The following is a 23,487-nucleotide window of genomic DNA, read 5'->3' on the forward strand; positions in this document are numbered from 1 at the left end:
GCTTAAATCTTACTTTTTTGTAAGAGGCCTCTGCTGGTCTCAGTACAGTCTACAGTATTTCCTCCTTAGTGTCTTCTCTTCCAGAGTTGTCTTCCAAGTACTCTGTATATATCTTATATGTCCCTAGTTATCTAGATATTTTCTCTCCATTAGACTGTAAAGTCTTTGAGGACAGGGACTGTCTTTACCTTTTTTTATCCCCAGCACTTAGTATAGTGCCTGGCACATAGCAAATACTTAATAAATTATTTTAAACTTAATGATACTTGGCAAATCTTACAAAGTACAATATGAATGCTATCTCAGTCACATATGAGTCCCACCTCCACCATGAGATGTTCACCAACTCCTCTAGCCCACAATTATCTATCTTATCTCTGAATCCCATTGTACAATGACTTTAACCCTGTAATTGTTCTCTAATTATTATACACATAATAGTTTTGTTTCCCCAATTAAGCTCAATTCCTTAATGTGGCAGTACAGTATAGTGGAAGCAATGCTAGATAAGGAGGCAAAGGACATGAGCTCAAGTACATTGACTATTGATAACCTGGGTGACTTCACATCTGTGGGCCTTGGTTTCCTCATTTGGAAAATGAGGGGTTGGATTAGAACCTGTCTAAGGTCTCTTCCAGCTGCAAGTCTATAATAGTTTCTACCTCACGAGGTTGTGACGATAAAATGAGATAACAAACAAAAAGCATTTTTTATACTTTGAAACTCTATATAAATGCAAGCTATCATTAATATTTACCTCTGTATCAACACATTTCAGGAACTATTTCTTATACGTGTTTTTTTAATCCCTTGCAGTGCTGGGCACATAGATACTGAATCCATTTTCATGAAAGAGCGTTATTGATTTTTGTCTCAGTACAGCCTACGGTTTTCATGGACTACCAGCTCTCCGAAGGTCACCTGAATGTCACCTGCTCTGCCACTGCGCGGCCAGCCCCTGTGATTTCCTGGAAGGTCGGGCTAGAGGTGCCAAATAGCGTTGAGAGCATTGTTCATCCGAATGGTACCACATCAGTCATTAGTGTCCTCCACATCAAAGACTCTGAGAACCAGCTGGGGAAAAAGATATTCTGTAATGTAGAGCACATGAATAATAGGATGGAATACAGCGTGATCCCAACCAAAAATGGTGCAGGTAAAGATGCTCTTGCTGAACACTTCTAAGGAGAGACTCAAAAGAGAGAATAGAATAAAGGGAGGGGGATAGGATTAAGGGAAATATGCTTAGTTTTTCGCAACATGACTACTATGAAAGTGTTTTGCGTGACTACACATGTATAACCTGTATTGAGTTGCTTGCTTTTTCAGTGAGGGTGGGTGGGGAGGGAGGAAGGGAGAAAATTTGGAACCCAAATTTTAAAAACAAATGTTAAAAAAAAATTTTAAATTAAAAAATTTAAGATGCCCATGCTGGTGTTTGTGTGACACATAACCAGTCAGTCTCATTCTTTGTCTCTATTCTGCATAGAAAAATAGAGAATAGATTCCCCCAGGAGAACAAAGAGATAGGTAACAGGATGAGGGAGCATGGAAGGATACTTTACAGATACTTTAGTCATATATGAGCATTGTGCCAGATACTACCAACAACCTATTGGTGTTGCTGTTCAATCATGTCCGACTCTTTGTGACCCCATTTGAGGTTTTCTTGGCAAAGATACTAGAGTGTTTTGCCATTTCCTTCTCCAACTCATTTTACAGATGAAGAAACTGAGGCAAACAGGGTGAAGTGACTTGTCCAGGGTCACAAACCTAGTAAGTGTCTGAGGCTGGATTTGAACTCAGATCTTCCTGACCCCAGGCCCAGCACTCTGTCCACTGAACCATCCAGCTAACTATTGGTACCCCCCCAAAAAATAGAAGGTTCACATTACTTTTTGTAACAGTCTCTCAAGGGGAAATATGATGGATATTTACAAGAATATATAAATTACATGCAAAAATAAATGCAAAGTAATTCTAGTGCCTCCCTAGAAGTTAATGGATCATGAAAATTCACACAGACAATGGTACCTGAGTTAGGCTTTGAAGGAAATTTGAGATTCTAAGAGGGAAGGAAGATGTTTCTCTGTCCCAGCATTCTAATGGCAGCCTCCCCACGTATGTCCTTGATTCTCCTAAGCTGATGCTAGGAGTATGCAAGGGGAGGACCTCTATGCTGACCTGTTTCACTCCATTTTGCACCCTGTGAGTGGTTGGGCCAAATAGACTGTGTAGCTGGGCCCCAGCACTAATGACATACCTTGGAAGGAGATGTAGGCCTTCCACCATAGAAAATGGCACAAGGTCTTGGTTGACTCCAGGACCTCTTCCAAAACCAAACACTGCCTAGGCCTTCTCCAAGGGATAATAGAGAATCAACCAAAAGCCGAGTTTCAAGAAGGACACCTTTAGACATTCAGACTGTCTCATTTCTAGAGTCTACAGGTGCTTCTCCTCTTTCTTTTTTTCCTTTTTTTATGCATTTATTTTGATTTATCAACAATCACTTCCATATGCTTTTGAGTTTAAAATTTCTCTCCCCCTTCCTCCTCACCACCCTCCCCAAGACAGCACACAATCTGACATAGGCTATACATATATATTCCTATTAAACATATTTTCACATTAATGATATTGTAAGTAAAAATTAGAACCAATAGGAGGAACCACCAGAAAGAGGAAACAAAACTCAGAAGAGAAAAAAAAAATAGCAAATAGCATACTTTGAGCTTCTCCTCTTTCTTGATCCCTGGAAAGTCCCAAGAACTGAAGAGAGGATTTCTAGCATTTAGAACTAACACACCCAGAGATTATTTGCTTATTGTGTATCTTTATGTGGATACAGAGCTTCCAGTTTTGTTTCAAACTATAAAACTTGAAACAAGATTCTCATGGAGCCTGTATTCATAGGCATACACAGAACTGGAAGGGATTGTCCCTCCACCTCCATTTTACAGATAACGGAGCAGTCTTGGAGGAGATCAGTGATTTGTCCAAGGTCACATAACTAGCAAGTGACAGAGTCATGAAATTTGGTTTTCATGGTGAGTGACCTTGACATCCTGGAATATCACTCAGGGAATCCCAGGGCTTCACTTAGCTGGAAGTGGTTAAGTACAAAAATTTTGCCATGATTCATTCAGGTACAAAGCAGAGTATTAGAGAGAGGCAGTACAGAGTGACCACTTCAGTCACCCCAGTCAAATAGTGCATTTTGCTTTAGAATAAGGTCATAGAAAAATATCTTCACATACTAGAGTCCTAGAATTAGATCTTATTCTCAAGACATTTAAAATTTGAATTAGAAATAGACCTTTAATATGTATATCTATATATTTCTATATATACATATATACATATATACATATACATGAAAACAATTTTTGAGCTAGAGGACAGAGCATATGGTGAAGAAGGAAATTTTTCCAATAAAATTAAAACCATTAATGTGTACCTTTCTCCATGTTTTGTTTGAATATCTGACTCTTGTTTATTTTATTCTCATTATCCCTTCCCCATTCCCTGCAGGCCTTCATTTTTCAGTGGCTATATTTGTGGGTATTCTTGTGCCTGTAGTGATTCTGCTGGCCTTGATTTCTATCTTACTCTACTGGAAATATCGGCGCCAGAGTAGAGGTGAGTTGTGGGGGGAGGGATTGTAGAAAAGAAGGAGACAGTGAAAAAAAAAGTAGAACCAACTTGTTTTTTCAAGTTGTTGAGGGAACATGCTATTAGATATTCAAGAAATGGCCCAAAGAAGAGCCTGTGGGAATAAGGTTGCTTTAAAGTAAATAGATTGTGCACCTGTCTGGGAAAGTGGAAAGATTGCTGGGCTCAACATCAGACAGTGTTTCTCTATACCTTATTACCCATGAGACCTATAGTGGGAGACAACATAATTTAGTAGGGAAAGCACTTCTTTGGGAATCAAAGGACCTAGGCTTGAATTCTGCCTTTTCTTCTTCCTCCCTGTGTGACCTTTGGCAAGTATCTTAACCTCTCTGGGCCTCAGTTTCTTCACCTGTAAAATGAGGATATTGTATTAAATGACCCACTATGGTCTCTCCCTACTCTAAAAGCCATGATCCTGTGATCTTCTTACTTGTGGATCTGTTTCCTCAATTGTAGAATAGGAGGAAGGATTAAATGGTGTTAAAACTTTAAATCCTCTGTTGCCCTCCAAACCTGATTTTCTTCTCTCCCACTAAGCACTAGGCCAGGGGTGGGGAACGTGCAGCCTCAAGGCCATGTGTGGCCTTCTAGGTCCTCAAGTGCAGCCCTTTGACTGAATCCAAACTTCACAGAACGAGTCCTCTTAATAAAGGGATTTGTTCTGTAAAACTTGGACTCCGAAAAAAGGTTGTACCCAAGGACCTAGAAGGCCACATGTGGCCTCAAAGTAGCAGGTTCCTCAGCCCTGCTCTAGGCAAACACATATGCACTTGACCTTCATGACCTATGTCCCCTTTTCACTCAGTCTCTCAGACCATGACTAACATCCACCTGGTCAAATGATCTACTGTCTGCAGCCATGCCTTATTTTACTGTTCCTAAGGCTGCTGCTGTTGTCACTAACTTTTAAATGATGTTGACAAGTGACAGAGACGTCCCTGAAAGGAAATTGTTTAATGCCTTTTTCTAGAACTTTCATGAATGAAGCTATTAAAATTTTAGGTGATTTCCATTAAAAAGGGAGAATTGCAAAGGGAATCATATACTCTATATAGAGTCTGTCATGCAAGTTGTGAGTTTTATAGGGGAATTCAGTGTTTCAACAGAGAAAGAAGGGACTACAGGATGATGTGGCAGAAGGGGCATTGAACAGGAGAGTTAACGAATCTGTTTCTGTGACCTTGAGCAAATACCTTCCTTTCTTTGGGGATGTTTGTTTACTCTTCTTTAAAATAAAGTTCTTTTTTTCCCCTTGAAACATTAATATGGACATCTGTTTGCTCATCTATTTTTGAAATGGATTTTATTTTTCTTGCCTTCTCCACAAGTGCAAGAGGAGAAAGGGAGAGAGAGAGAGGATTTGGAATGGAACGTAAAATAAAACTGAATTTTTTTTTAAAAAAAGGAGTTGCCCTTAGAAGGTCCTTAAGCTCATTTAAAGCACTGTGAGACTAAGAAAAAAAATTTTTTTGGAGGAGGGGAGTTGGCTTCAAGCCCTCTTTAAGTCACCTCTACAACCTATTATCTCTCCACCTATTCTTTTTCCTCTAATAAGGCTTTTTGGATGCCGAGAAAAATCAACTGGTCTTAGCACTTAGTTATCAAGAAGTGTGTGTGTGTGTGTGTGTGTGTGTGTGTGTGTGTGTGGTGTGTGTGTGTTTCAGATACCAAATAGCCATGTTCTGGGTGATTGGAGGGCAGATGTTGTTTCGTCATTTCAGGCATGTCAGACTCTTTATGTCCCCATGTGGATATTTCTTGGCAGAGTTATTGGAGTGGTTTGCCATTTCCTTCTCCATCTCCTTTTAGAGATGAGGAAACTGAGGCAAACAGTGTTAAGTGACTTGCCTAGGGTCACACAGCTAATAAGTATCTGAGGGCAGATTTGAACTCACATTCAAATTTTAAGATACCAAAATATTTAAAATACCAAATGTCCAAGTTCTTGGGGATTGGAAGGCAGATAGCCAACCAGAATCAGCCCCATGTAGTCCCAGGGTTCCTGGGGGTTCTGTACATGTCTTCCCTATTGCTGATCTAAGAGTACCTTTCTTTTTTTAAAAAAAAAATTATTTATTTTTAGTTTTCAATATTTATTTCCACAAGATTTTGAGTTCCGAATTTTCACCCTATCTCACCCCTCCCCCATCTCAAGATGGCATGCATTCTGAATATCCCTTCCCCTAGTCTGTCCTCTCTTCTATCTCTCCTCCCCTTCTCTTATCTTCTTCCCTTTCTTTTTTCCTGTAGGGCAGGATAGACTTCTGGACCCCATTTCCTGTATTTCTTATTTCCCAGTTGCATGTGAAAACATTTTTTTAAACATATGTTTTTAAAACTTTAGGTTTCAAATTTTCTCCCTTCCTCTCTCCCCATCCACCCTCATTGAAAAGGCAAGCAACTCAATATAGGTTATACATGTGCAGTTATGCAAAACACTTCTGTAGTAGACATGTTGTGAAAAACTAACTCTATTTCCCTTAATCCTATCCTGCCTTCCCATTTATTCTATTCTTTCTTTTGACCCTGTCCCTCCTCAGAAGTATTTACTTCTGATTACCCCCCTTTCCCAATCTGCCCTCCTCTCTATCATCCTCCTGCTCTCTTGTCCCCTTCTCCTCCTATTTTCCTGTAGGGTAAGACAGATTTCCATACCCAATTGAATATGTATGTTATTCCCTCCATAAGCCAAATTCTGTGAGAAGATTCATTCATTCCCTCTCACCTTTCCCCATTTCCCCTTCACTGTAAGAGACTTTTCTGTTTTGTTTTGGGTTTTTTTGTGAGATAATTTACCCCATTCTACCTCTCCCTTTCTTCTTCTCCTAGTATAATCCTCTGTCATCCCTTAATTTTATTCTCCAGAAATGACCCCTTTATCTTCAACTCACCCTGTGCCCTCTATTTATCTATCTATATATACATACATATAATTTTTTTTCTTCCAGCTACCCTAATACTAAGAGTACTTTTCTTGCCATTTGTCCTGAGTATAGTTTATGGTACTTGTCCCAGATGTAAAAAGTCTTACTTTTAGTTGAGGGAGGAGGGAGGTAAAGTAAAAGGCATTGTAGGGCAGTAAAGAGGACGATGGACTGGGAGTCAGAGAACATCCCTGGTTTGAATCCTGGCTCTGCCATTCACTACCTACATAACCTTGGGCAAATCATTTAACCTCTTTGGACCTCATTTTTCTTATCTGTAAGATGAAAGGGTTGAATTAGTTGAGCCCTGACATCCCTTCTCAATCTAAAAATCAGTGATTCTACAAGGAAATGGCTTCGACAAAAAGGAATGAATGAAAAAAAATAGACAGGATTTGATGTCAGAGGATCTAAGTTCGGATTCTGACTCTATTCCTTGCTACCTGGGTGACCATGGACAATTCTAAGAGGGAATCCAAGATGAAGCCACTGAGATCCATTCCAATTCTAAAAATCTGTGATTCTACAAGGAAATGTCTTCAAGATACACTCTAAAGGGAATGATAGACAGTGAAGAGATGTGAGAAGTGATGTATTTTTTCTTGCATTTCCTTATTGTAACGATTTCGATTTCTCTACCTTTTGTTGTGGATGACTCTATAATCAGAACACCTGGGTTCAAATCCCACATCTGACTCTTACCATCTGTGAGATCTTGCAGATCATTTAACTTCCCCATACCTCAGTATCCTCTTCTGTAAAATGAAGGGGTTGGACCTGATGGCCTGTAGGGTCCCAACTCTAACTCTATGTTCTGATGAGCCAGGCTATGACTAAGGAGAGGGAAAGGAGAGTCAAAGATGATCCCAAGATTTTTAGCCTGCGTGACTGGAAAATTAGTAGTTCCATTAAAAGAAATGAGGAAGTCAGAAGAAGAAGCTGATTTGGCTGGGAGGGAAGTGGAGAGGATGAATTTTGTTTAAAATATGTTGAGTTAATCAAGTAAAATATCTAATAAACACCTGAAGATGGGTACTAGAGCTGAGATCTGTAACTTTTTTTTGCATCATGGACCCCTTTGTTCACAGACTTTTTTAAATTGTAAAATTCTAACACATCTTGCTAAGAGCGAGCATGTTACTCTCCCTCCTTATGTCATTAAAATCCTCCATGAGAAGAACAAGAGATTGCTATGTTTTTCAGAAACATGTTTACATCTTTCCCATAGTATTTTACTAAGCTAGACAGTAGAATGGAGATAGAATTTCCCTGGGGATTTTTATAGTATTTTACTATAACTTTTTATTTCCCACTTGATCGATTTAATTACTCAACCTCATTGAGACCACCTATCCACTAAACATGTTGACCTTCTTAAGAAATGCTACCAGGTCATGTGTTTCTGGGAAAGAATTAAAGAGCAGTTTCACATAGGAAAGTCAGATAATGTGTTTTTTTCATTAATGATGGTTCTGGGTTTTTTGTTTTGTTTGTTTTGTTTTGGTTTTGGTTTTATATGTACTGATCTTGGAGTCACAAAACCTGAGTTGAAATCCTGGCTTGATTACTTACTGCCCTTGCCCTCCAAGTCACTTTGGCCTGTCTGGCCCTTAGTTTCTTCACATAAAACAAGTCTGATAGAATCCTTTCTCAATTTTTGCCAATCATTTGCAGAGTGTAGAATAGATATTGTTTTTTTTTTCAAAATTCGATAAAATTATCCTGTAAATTTGTCTAGACCAGACCTCTATTTTTTTTAAGGCAACTGGGTTAAGTGACTTGCCCAGGGTCACACAGCTAGTACATGTCAAGTGTTTGGTCTGAGGCCGGAATTGAACTCAGGTCTTCTGACTTCAGGGCCGGTGCTCTATCCACTGTACCATCTAGCTGCCCCTAGACCTCTATTTGTGGTAGTCTCTTTACAGCTAGTTCAATTTATTCTTATGAGATTAAATTAAGATCTCTATTCATGCTCTATTAATTTGGCTATTTTAATAGTCATACAGCCAATGTAATTTTATGTTTTTGTAGCTAATCCTCTATTTCATTTGAATTCTCAGATTTGTTGGCATACAACTGTGTTTAATATGTTCTGATAATTCTGTTGTTTGTTCCTTGTGCTTTGCCTATGTTCAGTTTTTACTTTTGCTTGTTTTATTTTCATTCCTATTCTTGTTGGTCAAGTTGGCTAAAAGTGACCAAGTTTTTAGATTTTCAAAGAATCAACTTTTAATTTTATTGGTTCTATAGTCTTTTTTTAGTTTCTGATTTACTTATTTCTCCTTTAATTTTCAAGATTTCCTCTTCTGTGCTTACTTTGTTTTGTAAAAATTTGTTAGTTATCTAATTTTAACATATTTAACGTATTTAGTTTATTTATCTTTTTTTTTCTATTTTGTGAATGTATGTTTTTAGGAATATAATTTTTCCCCTGAGGACTGCTTTAGATGTATCCTAGAAATTTAGGTATGTTGCTTCATAATTATCATCACATTTCATATAGCTTTTAATTTTTGTTTGTTTTTTGACTCATTGTTTAGGCCAGGATGTGGCCACATGTGGCCTTGAGGCTGCAGGTTCCACACCCTGGGTTAGGCTTTCCTTATTAAATTTCTATGTCAATGTCTTTTGCTCGTGTGTTCTGTGTTAATTGCTATTTTCATTTCATTTTGCTCTGTAAAAATTGTATGTATTATTTAAGTTTTCTTACATTTATTTGCAACTTTTCTATGCTTTAATATATGGTATATATTTCTAATGGTGCCATGTGGTACTGAAGAATATGTATCTATAGCTGTATAGAATAGAGCTCTGTTTATAACTTTCACTGCACTCACCATGCATATGTGTGTATGTATATGTATATGTATATGTATATGTATATGTATATGTATATGTGTATGCGTATGCGTATGCGTATGCGTATGCGTATGCGTATGCGTATGCGTATGCGTATGCGTATGCGTATGCGTATGCGTATGCACATGCACATGCACATGCACATGCACATGCACATGCACATGCATATGTATATGTATATGTATATGTATATGTATATGTATATGTATATGTATATGTATATGTATATGTATATGTGTATGTGTATGTGTATGTGTATGTATATGTATATGTATATATGTGTATGTGTATGTGTATGTACATGTACATATGTTCTTGGTCAAAAGATACCATACATCTTTTAGCTCTAAATTCTCCAACAATTCATTCAGTTCTCTATTTTTCTTTTTGCTTATTTTTTTGTTAGATTTGTCTAGCTTTGAGGGATTAAAGTAAGGTCTACTATTATTCTTGTGTTGCTATGTATGTTTTTGCAACTCAGTTGAATTTTCCTTTATTAATAGGGATACTATGCCATTTAGTGCATACGTGTTTAATATTGATTCTGACTCATTGTCGATGGTTTATTTAAACATAATGTAAATTGCTTGTGAATTTTTAGTTTTGCTTTATCTGACTGCATAATTAGAATTCTTGCTTTTTTGTATTCATCCGTTGAACAGTAAATTATGTTCCAGTGTCCTCTCTCCTTTATTTTCTTACTTTTTTTCTTTCCTTCCTTCCTTCCTTCTTTTCTTCCTTTCTCTCTTTTCCCCCTTGATTTTCCCTTTCAGTTAAGTGGGTATTTCAAAATCTCCTTTTGTTTCTTCACTTCAGTTTCTTATGTTTGTTAATTTTTTTCTGCACCTTTTTCTAAATTTTTTTGCTTTGTTCTTTTTTTCTCCTTTCATTGAAAAGAAAATAAAAGAAATTAAAGAATAAAAGGATAATTGACGCACTTAAAAAATACACAGAATAGGATAGAAAGGAAGCCCAGAAAAATCCCAAAGAAGTTTTGACAGTTATATGTTAAATTTATTATATATTTAAAAAGAAAAGCAAGCTCTACATAATGGAGTTTCCCAATTTCATGTGTAGTCCTCTTTTTTCAGTTCTTCTATACATATAGAAATTCCCATTTTATTCTTTTATTTATATATTAAGCAAATTTAACAAAGCAACAAATAACTTAATTACTAAATAGTATGATCATTTCCATACATGTGCAGAAGATGAAATGGGTTGCTTATGAAACTATAAACCTTTGTTATGTTCATCTTGCTTATGAAGAGCTTTTAATGCTAAAGAGAGAAATTTTTACTTGATTCTGTAAATAATAGGTTGCCAGTGGACCTGAGTGAGCAGTGAAGTAACATGTTCAGTCAAATCTGTGCTTTAGGCATATCACTTTGGCATGTGTGTGGAGAATGATTTGGCATGCAGTGAGATTTGAGGCAGGAAGGCCAATTAGAAGGCTATTGCAATCCAGGTGACAGGTAATTAAAAAGCCTGAACTAGGATTGTGCCATAGAGGTGTTGCTAGGGGTGCTGGGAGCCCCAAAATGCAAGGAGTAAAGAGTGTGGGTCTGCCTCAAAAGAATTCAGCCACTCAAGCCTGGAATGGTCTGGAGGTAGCAGACAAAGAAGGGCTGGGCTGGGTCAGAGGTAACAGAGAATTGAAGGTTGGGCTGGGTAGGGGCCACAATGAAAGGACAGTTGAAAAGATTATTGAGTATCTAGGGGGAGATGTGTGGGAAGGTTCAGGAGCTGGGTTGCATTTTTGGGGTCCAGGTCCCATACCTCATCAGAGAAAGTTTTCTTACCCAAGAGTACCTAATACTTAGTCAAGTCCCAAACCCTATTCTCTTTCACAATTTACGTTCCAATCAAATTGGACTATCAATTGTTCAAAAAATGATATGCAATCTCCTGCCTCAATGTATTCTCCTTTTGAAAAAAATTTTTTTTTCTGAATTTAACCAAAACCAAATAAAATTTGGTGCATTTGGAGCATTTCCATAAGCTTGTTCCACAAAGATTCAGTTTTAATGTCTGAATGTTGGTTGAAACACATGCTTTGGGATCTGAGTGCAGCTACTACAGGTGGGGCATTCATTTTCAGAAATTTAGAAAAGTCTTAATTTCCTCTATTTTTATTAACAATAACAATACAGGTAGCACTGTGAATAGAACAATGGAGTTTTCCTGGAGTCAGGAAGTCTTGCATTCCAATTTGGCTTCAGACACTCCCTAGTTGTTTGACCCTGGGCAAGTAAACTAACCTCTGCCTCAGTTCCCTCATCTGTAAAAAAAATGGTGGGTGATTAATAGCACCTTCCTCCCAGGTTGGCTGTGAGGATCCAATGAAATTGTAGGTATAATGTGCTTCATAAACCTTAAAGCATTACGTAAATGCTAGCTATTTTTATTATTTTCATTAACCACAGTAGTACCGAGATTTACTTTCTGGCAAAGAGTTCTTTCTGCAAAAACAAGAAAGCATTTTTTTGAGTGGACCTCAGTTCTCTAGTAGTTAAGAGCCGGTTTTTAATCTGCTTTACAGTTAAAGAATGTGAGGGAGGGAGCTGGGAAGTCTGTAATGTTGTTTCTCCAAAGTTAAACTGCAAGTAAGTGACCTTTAGACCTTTGCGTTACATACTTGTCTTTCCTGCTTACTGGTCAAAAATAAATGACACAACTTGATGCTTCCATTTAATACATGTGAAAAAGCTGGATCATTTATATAAGACCAAGAAAAGGATTCTGACACACATTATATTCATTTGGACACACAAGAAAGAAATTCCCACTTTCAGAAACCCAGATGAAACCAAATTACCATTTAAAGAAATTCCCACTTTCAGAGACTCAATTAAACCAAATAGCCTGTTTGTTTGTTGGGATTACATGTGTGTGTGTGTGTGTGTGTGTGTGTGTGTGTGTGTGTGTGTAATGCTTTTAATGCTTCAAAACCTCAATGATCTGTGAGGTTCCTCTATCAACATAAATCAAACCCGTTTGACTTATACAAAGGACAGAGGCTCTGGGTTCCAATCTTACATCTCATGCTTGGGCTTGGATAAGTCATTTGGCTTCCTTGGGCCTCTGTTTCCTTATCTGTAAGATGAGAGGGTTGAACTAGATGACCTCTGAGATCCCTTCCTGCTCTAGATCTGAGGTCTTAATATTTCATAAAAGGTTTTTGAGACCATCTAATAATGAATTGCACTGAATTTAATTAAGCTTGTTTCTGAGACTCTAGGCATAGAGTTGTTCACTGGGTATATCAACTGAAACCTTTCCAATTTGTTAAGAATAGACCATAGGATCATAAATCTAAAGTGAGACCACCTGGTCCAGCTCCCTTCTTTAACTATTAAGGAAACTGAGGCTCAGGGAGGTGGAATTTGAATCTGGATCCTGTGGTTCAGAAATCTGCCCACTGTACCATAATAATGTAGCATCTCACAAAAAACAAACAAACAAAAAAAACCCCAACCCCCTAAACCCTTATACAACAAGCCAACTGCAGGTTTGGTTCCCAGGAAAGTGAATACCTCAGGTTCAAGATACTCTGTAGGACCACACTCCCCAAACTGTAGGTCATGAATAATCCTCTCCCAATTCTCAACCCCAGCCTCTATGTTTAACTTTAGTAGTTTAATAATGCAATGATAGTAACAAAGGCCAAATTTGGTCAGAGGAAGCAATACAAGGACATTCTCAAGGTCTCTCTTAAGAAATTTAGGATTGATGGTGTGACATGGGAGACACTGGCACAGGACCACCCAGCATGGCATGCCCTCATCAGAGAATGTGCTGTGCTCTATGAGCAAAGCAGAATTGAAACAGTTCAAAGGAAATGCAGGATGCGCACATTTAGAGAAACCACCCCAAATGTTCACATGGACTACTTGTGCCCGACCTGTGGTAGAGCATTCCAAGCTTGTATTGGTCTAATCAGCCATAGTCAGACACATTGAAATTTGACTCTAGCACAGTGATGTCATTTTGGTCCTCTTTGAGAATGAAAGACAAAAACCCAACTGAACCGAACGCAGTGAGCTCAAAGCAAAGGTAATTTTAATTATATTTAATTTAATAATTTAATTATATGTAATATATAAGAATAAGAACAATAATAACGAGATGTTCTCACATATAAACTGTGGGAATACTCTTACTTGTTATGAAAGTATTCCGCACATGTTGCATCAGTGGGAAGAATGGTCACATACATAGAGAACACAATTAGAGAGGCACCCATGAAAGAAAGGCCTGTGGCTAAAGCAACTTATGTTTATAGCACTGTGGGAGTTCTTGTTGCCTTGTGCTTCTCTAAGGATCCTTAAGCTACCCCCTCCCCCAGGCAGAATGTTTTTGAGCCTGCTTTTCTCCACATCTCTCCTCCAGATTGCCAGGGCTAACTATTGAATCTATCACTGGCTGTCTTTCTCTGAGGCCAGGAGTCTCATTCTTCAAAGCTGTCTCCTTTTAATTTGATCAAGCTGGTCCTGAGACAACAGGCATGGCGTCTTTCACTGGTCCTTTAACTGAAGCCTTTCCAACTTGGTAAGATCTTGAATAGATCATAGGATCAGAAATCATAGGATAAATACATCATGATGATCATAGGATCATAAAGTGAGATGGCACCAGAGAGATCATCTGGTAATCCCTTGATTCTTTTCTGATCCTTGCTGGGTGTAGGGTCACCTACTGGGTGAACAACTCCTCTGCAAAGTGCCACGGCTGATGGAGGTGGGGCTAAGGAGAGAAATCCTTCCCCTCCCCAGCACACACACACCCACACACACACATATCTGTGTGTGTGTGTGTATGTGTGAATGTATGTATGTATATGTGTGTGTGTGGGTGTGTGTGTGTATGTGGAGGGAGAGAGAGAGAGAGAGAGGGAGGGAGAGAGACAGACAGACAGACAGAGCCATTTGGATATAGCTAATCTTCAGTCTGTCAATGGCAAGCTGCCTCCTAATTCCATTAGACAGAGCTTCACATCTTTTAAAGGCATAACAGTGAAAAAAGATTCACAGCCATATGTGGGAGTATTCACAGTACTCTAGAAGTTACTAAGGAACATACAAAAATGTAAATTGGTGGAGGGGAAAGATAGGGGAGAAGGCTCTTAGATGGGAACCTATGTATTTCCAAAGGAGAATCCCTTACTATAGTTATAACCCAGCTAAACTGACTAAAATGCCTGCATAAACAATCTGTTTCATTTTCCCTGCATGCTGAACTGATGATTTACTTCCATATAAAGAATAAGACGTTAGTGGTGGGTATTCAGAGAGTTGAAAAAACCATTTGGCTAAAACTTGAAAAATGGGGAAACCAAATTTCTTCACTTTTCAGCAAAGGCAAATTAGCAAGTGAAATCCACTTGTTTTCCTGAAATCTGACAAGTTAAAAATGGATGGATGGAGGCTTCTTTTTATCCCAATATTCAGGGAAAGAGTGGTTTTCTACAAAGATACTGCAATCCCATGATTTCTGAGTTACAAAAAGGGGGCAAGCCCATCTGCAAGCATTCTCCATATATCAGACACAATTCTTAATGCTCCCTAATCATGTCCCTTTTCTGTCATGTCTTTTGGAGAGTCTCCAAGAAGTCTTGCATCTGGCAGCCAATTTCAAACCATCAGAATGCATTTAACCTCTTTCTGCCTAATACTAAAAATTATAACTACCATTTCCATAGAGCTTTAAGGTTTGCAAAGCACTTCATTACTTTATCTCATTTGGCTCTCCTGAAGAATCTTGCCTTTGAGGTAAATGCAATTATCACCCCCATTTTACAGATGAAGAAACTGAGGAATAGGGGAGCTAAGTGAAACTAGTGCATGTCTGAAGCATGATCTAAACTCAGTTCTTCATGACTTCAAAATCCAATACTACATCCACAATTCTACCAAACTACTAACATGTCTCATAGAGATGCAACGAAGAAAACAACATTAGTATCTCCCCATCTCCCAAATTACTATTTAAAACTTTGTCTTTGTCTCAAAAAAGTAGGTTCAAATGAACAGTCAAGGGCCCTCCCTGCCCTCTTGAAACCTGTAACTTGAACAACCTGGGGAAAATTAAAAATGGAAAAACAATTGAATTAATAAAGGTCAAGAACATGTCCTGAATGAGCTGAGTCAGAAAAAGAAGAAATAGCTAGGTAGAGTGGAAACCACTGGAGTACACCAATTTAGAAAACATCAGGCTTCCAGGAGCTCATGGGATTATCATAGGCTCACAGTTCTAGAGATGAAAAGAACCTTAGTGGGTATAGTGTCTAATCCCCTCACTCCACAGATGAAGGAACTATGGTCTAAGAAGATTAAGTGACTTATCCCAAGTCACTGAGCTAGGTAGTATCTGAGGAAGAAATCAAACCCATCCTGCTGACTCTATCCTTGACTCCAAGCTGCCTCACTTCATAAATTGGGGGGTCAGAGGCCAAAGAATATTTGGTAGGGAAGAGAATTAACAAGAGGCAAATGGAGCTTTGGCCCAGGATGCCAACATGAGGTGGGGCGTCCTCCCTTCAACAACCAGGGTTTCCATTCCCCGCTTCTTGATTTTCTAGTGTTAAGCAAAACAACTTGGCCACCACCTCTAGGACCCTATAGCTGTGACCCTCTCTTAAGTCTTGAACCCCCACAGGAATAAAGGGCAATCTTTCAGGGGCAGCCCTCCCTCCCACTGTGACTAAACCTACCCATCAGGCTGTTATCTGCCCATCCCTTCCCCCACACTGCATTTGCCTCAGAAGCTAGTTATTGAAGGACACATATGCTTGGAGGGAAGAGTGTGAAATATGGGGCTCTGATTATTAGCTATATGATCAAATTTTGCTTTCATCCCCCCACCCCCACCCCAGTGGTTAAGGGGCATAAACATAAGTGTAAGAAACTGAGTGATAGAGGGAGAGACTTTAAGCGGGAGTCTAGATGACTTCCAAATGAGGTATTGTCTCATTGTAGTTATAACACAGCCAAAGGTCTGACTAGATGGCTGTATAAACAATCTAAGTTTTTTCCTGTGTGTTAAACTTTTTAGACCTCATGATGCCAGAAACAGATTTCCTGACCTTTGTGAAAACAACTTTATGTCTTCTCAAAAGAAAACAAATCTTGTAGACAAAATAAAGACAAATTAAAAAAAAGACAAAAATTTTGGTTTTGGTTTGCTTCAGGCAGTTGGGGTTTTTTTGTTTGTTTTTGGCTTTGCTTTTTAAAGCAGAGTTACAGCTTCTTTACGTAAAAAAAAAATCAGAGTTTGGAATAATACCTTGAACGTCACAGGTGCTTAAAAAACGTGGATGGAATTGAATTGAACTAAATACTAGCCAACCATACGTTCTAAAAATGAAGCAGGAATTTTGTTGCTAGTTAGCATCTCAGAGGCTGTATTCGAACAAAACAGTACTCAAGGTGGTTGTAGGCTCCTGACTGTCTGGTTTCAGAAGAAGTAACTGTAGTTTGTTATATGATTTCATTCTTTGCTGCTCTGGTTTTACTTCAAGATAACATATCATTTCACAGTCCTTACATTTTAAAGGGAAAGATTAAATTCCTTTTTGGGGGGAGAGCAGGGGTCTTATCTATAGAATGTCCTTGCAGGGCTTATAAGGCAAAACTAGACACAAAGTGAACAGAATTCTAAACTGAAATCGTGTTTGTCTGTTGATTTCAACAAAACAAACTGAAAATACAATCAAGGATGAGGGCATTGGGTCCGTGTATCTGATGTTAAAGAAGCTGGAAATATTTAGTTGAATTTTTGACCCAAGTTTTCAGTATTCACAATCATAATTGCAATAACTAACATTTATATAATACTTTAAGGTTTGCTTCTGGCAGCTGGTTGTAGAACACTTATTCTGCTCCTAGAGTAGGTGCTTAAATTCTTTTTCTGCCTAATAATGAAAGAATAATAATATCTCCCATTTCCCTCTGCTTCAAAGCAACTACTTCTATCTGTACGAGCCCAAGGCATTTTCTACCTCCTGCTGCAGCCCAATCTCTCAGCTGGGATGTAGAGAATCTCCAGTGAAAAGGAGCAACCATCCCTTTGACTTCAGGCCTCCCATCTCTTGATAGGCCCATCTTGTGAGGGTAGAAAAATGCTGTCTTCCACATCCCATCATCCAAACCCCACTTCACACTCCTTACTTTCCCAATTCTTCATTTCCATTCCCTTTAACCTTCTCAGTCATCCTAACTCCACCCAGCCCTTCTACTGAACCCCTGGTATGCCTGTTCCTTAGGCAACAAATTTCCCTTCATTTTAAATCTACTCCTCTTCCAATCTTATCTACTAGCTCTTACTGAAATCTGGAGTTCTCCTGATGTCACAGCCTTGCTGGCCATCCTTTACACTACTGTAAATACTGTAAAAAAACATATCTTCACTCAATCTCCTCAGTTCACTGGTTAAGGAGGAGGAGTTGGAATATTCCTTGATCCCCATCACCACTTAAAGGTTCTCTCCTTTCCTCTTTCATTAAGTAGCCTCTCTTCCTTTGAAATTCATGCTATTCATATCTTCTACCCAATCAAAATCCTGGTAACAGTTGTCTGCATATACCACTACCCCCTTCCTTCCTCAATGAGTTCAATACCTAGCTTACACATTTTTCTCTCTTCCCCAACTCTTGCCCTTACACTTCAACATACATAATTGATTCTCCCTCAAATACTCTAACCACTCAATTACTCAATCTGCTCTTCTCCCATGAGCTACTCTTCCACCCCACATCAAGAGGGTCATACCCTCAAACTTGCCCAGAAATGTACCACTTCCTATGTTCGAGAATTCTGAAATAATGTTATCCAACCATATTTTTAGGGAAAAAAAATCAACTAATACATTGAAAAAGTCTGAAAATATACATGCTGTACACATGTGAACCTTCCATTTCACCTCTCCCTCTCCCTTCTACTACATATCCTAATCTTTTTCATCATGACCTCCAAACCTTTGACCCCTCAATTCTCTCTCAGGATATTTCCCCTGCACTAGCCATGCTCCTTTTCTCCTCTTCTTGACTCCTTGGTAAACCAATTCAACTCTACACTGACCTCCTCTCTCCTGAATACCTAGTCCTTATAATATCCCCAGTTTTGCCCAGTCAAGCCTCAGCCTTGGATCACTCCCACTACTCTTTGAATTCATGCCTGTACACATGTTGGTCAATGAAGGTGGAGGAAATCACATAACTGTAGTGACTGGGCCCACTACAAATGTGTTACATGGTCTTAACTGTGCCCTTACTGCTACTAGGCAATCCTACTATACCTCCCTTATCAATTCACTCTCTCACTCTCAACAGTGGCTCTTCTAAATCTTGCATCTGTTCTCAAACCTCCCATGGCTCCCCCTACCCCTTTTCTCAGGTGAGAGCTTCACTTCATATTTTATATAAAAAATTGACATTCATCATGAACTCCCTCTTCTCCCCTCTTCCTCATCTCCTATCCCTCAGATGCCTTCTGCTGCCCTCTTCTCTGTCATCCCTGTTTCACATGATAAAGAGGTCTTACTTCTTACCAGGGCTAACCCCCCTACTTGTTCAAGAGATTCCCTTCCATCCCATCTCCTCAAATTTTTTCCTGCCACCCCCACTTTTTTCACTCTTTTCAACTGGCTCATTTCCTACTACCTAAAAGCATGTCCGTGTCTCCCCTTTCCTGAAAAAAAACTTCTCAATTGACCCTTCCATCCATGCCAACCATCATCCTATAGCTCCTCTGCCCTTTGTAGCTGAACTTCTCAAAAACATCTACAATCGGTGCCTCCATTCTCTCTCCTCCCATTCTCTTCTTAACCCTCTAAACTCTGGATTCTGAACTTATCATTCCACTAAGACTGCTCTTCCCAAAGTTACTAATGATCTCTTAGTGGCTAAATCCAATGGCCTTTTCCCAATCCTCATTCTTCTTGTCCTCTCTGTGGCCTTTGACACTAGTGATCTTTGTCTCCTCCTTGATATTTTTTTTTCTAGGTTTTGGGGACACCACTCTCACCTGGTTTTCCTCCTACTTCTCTGACTTCTCTTCTGTCTCATTTGCTGGCTCCTCCTTCAAATCACATCCTCTAATCATAGGTGTCCTTCAGTATTCTATCCTGAGCCATCTTCTCTTCTTCCTCTATAATTACTTCACTTGGTGGTCTCATCAGCTCTTGTGGATTAATTGCCATCTTTATGTTGATGATTCTCAAATATACCTTTCCTGCCCCAAGCTCTCTGCTGACCTCCAATCTCACATCTCCAACAGCCTTTTAGACATCTTGAAATGGATTCCAATAAATGTTTTAAACTCAGTATGTTCAAAACAGATGTTATTATTTCCCCCCCCAACTGCCCCCTCCCCCTTCCCATTTACTATAGAGGGCAACACCATCCTCTCAGACTGACAACCAGGGAGTTGTCCTGGATTCCTCACTATGTCTCACCACTCCCTACCCCCAATGCTCTCCTCCCACACACATCAAAGCTGTTGACAAGGCCTGTCAATTAACCTTTACAACAACTCTCAAATACACTTACTTCTCTCCTCTGACATTGCCACCACTCTAGTGACAGCCTGTATCACCCCACACCTGAATCAATAGGCTGTGCCTCCAGGCACAAATACAAAATGCTCTGTTTGTGATGAATGAAAAGCCCTTCATAACCTAGCCCCCCCCTACCTTTTGTATACTCACACCTTACTCCCTAGAATAATACTCTCTGATCCAATAACACTGCCTGGTGTTCCACAAATAAGACACTCCATTTCTCAGTTCTCAGCATTTTCTCTGGTTCTCCCATGCCTGGAACACTCTTCTTCCTCCACTTTTACTACTGACCTCCCTGGCTTCCTTTGAGGCCTCACTAAAATTCCACTTTCTATAGGAAGTCTTCCCTAACCCCTCCTAGTTCAGGTGCTTTTCTTCTTTTAATTATCTCCTATTTATATAGGAGATATATAATATAGCTTCATATAGCTTCCTCTGTATATATTTGTTTGCATATTGTCTCCCCCATTAAACTGTAAGCTCCATGAGGGCAAGGATTATTCTTTGAATCTCTTTGTATCCACAGCACTTAGCACAGTTCCTGGCACATGGTAAGCACTTAATAAATGTTTCTTGAATTGAATTGAATGTCCCCCACACTGACCTGAAACATGAAAGGTATTTTTTTTAAGGCAGTTGGGGTTAAGTGACTTGCTCAGGGTCACACAGCTAGTAAGTGTCAAGTGTCTGGTCTAAGACCAGATTTGAACTCAGGTGACTTTAGGGCTGGTGCTCTATCCACTGTGCCACCTAGCTGCCCCCAAATGTATTCTTTAATTACCCAAACCATCTATAGGAAATCTTCCCTAGAAGCTGTCTTTAAGTATTACTGCCTGAATGGTAAAGTAACTGGCTTTTTATTGGGGCAGGCATCTTGGAGGTGATCCAGGGGTGTGCTGGAGCCAGCTTGAACCACCTAGCAGAAGCTGATTGTATAATTTTCAGTGTAAGCGTTTACACTTCAAACGCTACAAAAAATTGTAGCAAATGCCACATCAGGGCTTGATTTGTTGTTTTGTCTAGACTTCAGAAAGTAGTGGAAAAATGTTCATCATGCAGATTAAATTTGCTCGTTTTACCTTCTGTGTTCTTGTCCATCCTTTGGGCATGAGCTCTTCTCCTAGCCATGGTTCTGACAAGTAATTTCTTCCTTGCTTTTCTCATTTGTTTATGGTGTCATCCTTTATCCTGCCCATAATTTAAAGTCCAGTTAAAATATCACTTTCTCCAAAAAGCCTTCCCTATTCCCTTTGGTTGGTAATAACCTTCTCCCCTCAAACTTTGTGATTTATTAACTTACTTAGGAGCATGGAGTCATTGAGCTAGAGCCAGAGGGAACCTCAAAAATCATCCAGTCAAACTCCCACATTTTAAAGATGAGAAAATTGAGGCTTAGGAAGGTTGTGACTTACCCAAGGTCAAACAAGTAGCAAATATCACAGGTAAGATTTATATCTAGGTCCTCTGGGTCCAGGGTCAGTATTTTTTCCTCTGTGCCATGTAATATTACACATTCTAACTGTCTGTATTGGTGTCTTATCCTCTTCTTTTTTTTTTTTGACTAGGCAATGGGGTTAAGTGACTTGCCCAGGGTCACACAGCTAGTAAGTGTTATGTCCCAGGGTCACACAGCTAGTAAGTGTTATGTGTCTGAGGGCACATTTGAACTCAGGTCCTACTGAATCCTGGGTCGGTGCTTTGTCCACTGCGTCACCTAGCTGCCCCAGTGTCTTACGCTCTTAATAATAGGTGGTGTAGAGGATTGATTACTTTGTATTTCTTTGTATTAGCTTTGTATTTCTCTCAGTGCTTTACACAGTGTATATCAAAGATGTCAAACTAGTATCCACAGAAGGCAAGCTTTTTTAAGCACAAGCAAAACTCCTGAGTGCTCATCTGAACCAGATTAAAACATAATTGGGGAATGCTTAACAAAATGAATAAAAATATAGTACAACTCTGATCATCTTAATGTGTGATTTTCTAGGTAAATATGTGACCCACAGGGCTCCCTTTCTGTTTGAGTTTGACAGTACTACTGTTCATTGCAGGTGTTTAACAAATTATTTTTGTTGCTATTCTTCTGAAACTTGAGAAGGCCCACTCTCCCCCCTCCAATCTTGGGCACAGGAATATGCTCCCTTTTCTCAACTTGATCATTAGAAAGAGTTTTACTTTTGTTTTTGACAACAAATGTTAAAGTTTCAGCAACAACAGAAAGCTTCATTGGAATTAGCTGGAATTTGTGATGGGTTCTAAGCTACACATACCAACATCTGTCAAGATTGCATGTGCTGGAGGATTCACAGCCCTCCTCTACACCAGATTCTGTCAAATGTGCCTCCCTGACCAGGGAGCTATGCTTGCATTTGCCTGAGCCTCTCATTTTACCTGGGATAGTAAACATAAAAGCTTGAACTTTGAGGTTTGTTCTCTTTTTAAAAAAAATATTTTATTTTAAATTTATAGATAAAATAAGCATTTCTATAACACAGTACAATAAACAAATGATTGCACGTGAAACTACAAATCTGCTATGCACAACTTGCTATTCCTTTCAAATATACAACAAAATTATCATGCAAATTTTTTTTCTTTTCCTTTTCTTTCTTCCCTATGTCCCCTACCCTAAGGATGGCTACCATTAGACACACACACACACACACACACACACACACACACACACACACACGCATGTATGTATGTATGTCTAAAATTATTCCATACATACTTTTACTTATCAGTTCTTTCTGTGGATGCAGATAGCATCTTTCTTCATTTGTCCTTTATAGTTAATTTAAGTATTTATAATAGCCAAAATAACTTATTCGCTCAAAGTTGTTCTTGAAACAATATTGTTGTCACTGTAAATGGTTTTCTTTTGGTTCTGCTCATTTCACTCTTCATTATTTCTTGCAAGTTCTTCCATGTTTTTCTAAGATCATCAAGCTCATCATTTCTTATAGAACAGTAGTATTCCATCACAATCATATACCACAACTTGTTCAGCCATTCCACAATTGATCGGCATCCCTACAATTTCCAGTTCTTTGCCACCACAAAAAGAGCTACTATAAACATTTTAGGACATATAGGTTCTTTTCCTTTTCTCTCTAATTATCTTTAGAAATAGACTAACCAGTGGTATTGCTAGTTCAAGGTTATAGGTAGTTTAATAACTGGGCATAAATCCAGATTGCTCTCCAAATTGGTTGGATCAGTTCACAATTCTACCAACAATGAATTAGTTTTCTAATTTTTCCACATCCCCTCCAACATTTATCACTTTCCCTTCAATCATTTTAGCCAATCTGGTACATGTAAAATGATATCTCAAGGTTGTTTTAATTTGCATTTCTCTAATCAAAAATGATTTAGAACATTTTTTCCTATGATTATAAATTGCTTTAATTCCTTCATTGGAAAACTGACTGTTTGTATCCTTTGACCATTGATCAATTCTGTCATTTGT

At 38.8% G+C, this 23,487-nt stretch overlaps 1 protein-coding gene across 8 annotated transcripts in view; it reads left to right on the forward strand.

Annotated features, from left to right (window-relative positions):
- Positions 1-23,487, forward strand: part of CD200 (CD200 molecule) — a 47,187-nt gene that overhangs the window by 20,041 nt on the left and 3,659 nt on the right. For 4 of the 8 annotated variants that reach the window (XM_021007159.2, XM_021007157.2, XM_021007163.2 and 1 more), the window contains 2 exons: positions 878-1,156; positions 3,532-3,639. In XM_021007159.2, coding sequence (XP_020862818.1) covers positions 878-1,156; positions 3,532-3,639 — 387 coding nt within the window. Of the gene's footprint in view, positions 1-877; positions 1,157-3,531; positions 3,640-9,014; positions 9,066-21,319; position 23,487 lie in introns of those variants that run through there. The other 4 variants (XR_002328322.2, XM_021007158.2, XM_021007160.2 and 1 more) reach the window with 2 other exon arrangements.

The sequence above is a fragment of the Phascolarctos cinereus genome, unplaced genomic scaffold (genome assembly GCF_003287225.1).
Source record: "Phascolarctos cinereus isolate Bilbo 61053 unplaced genomic scaffold, phaCin_HiC Scaffold_726;HRSCAF=1367, whole genome shotgun sequence".
Lineage (NCBI taxonomy): Eukaryota > Metazoa > Chordata > Mammalia > Diprotodontia > Phascolarctidae > Phascolarctos > Phascolarctos cinereus.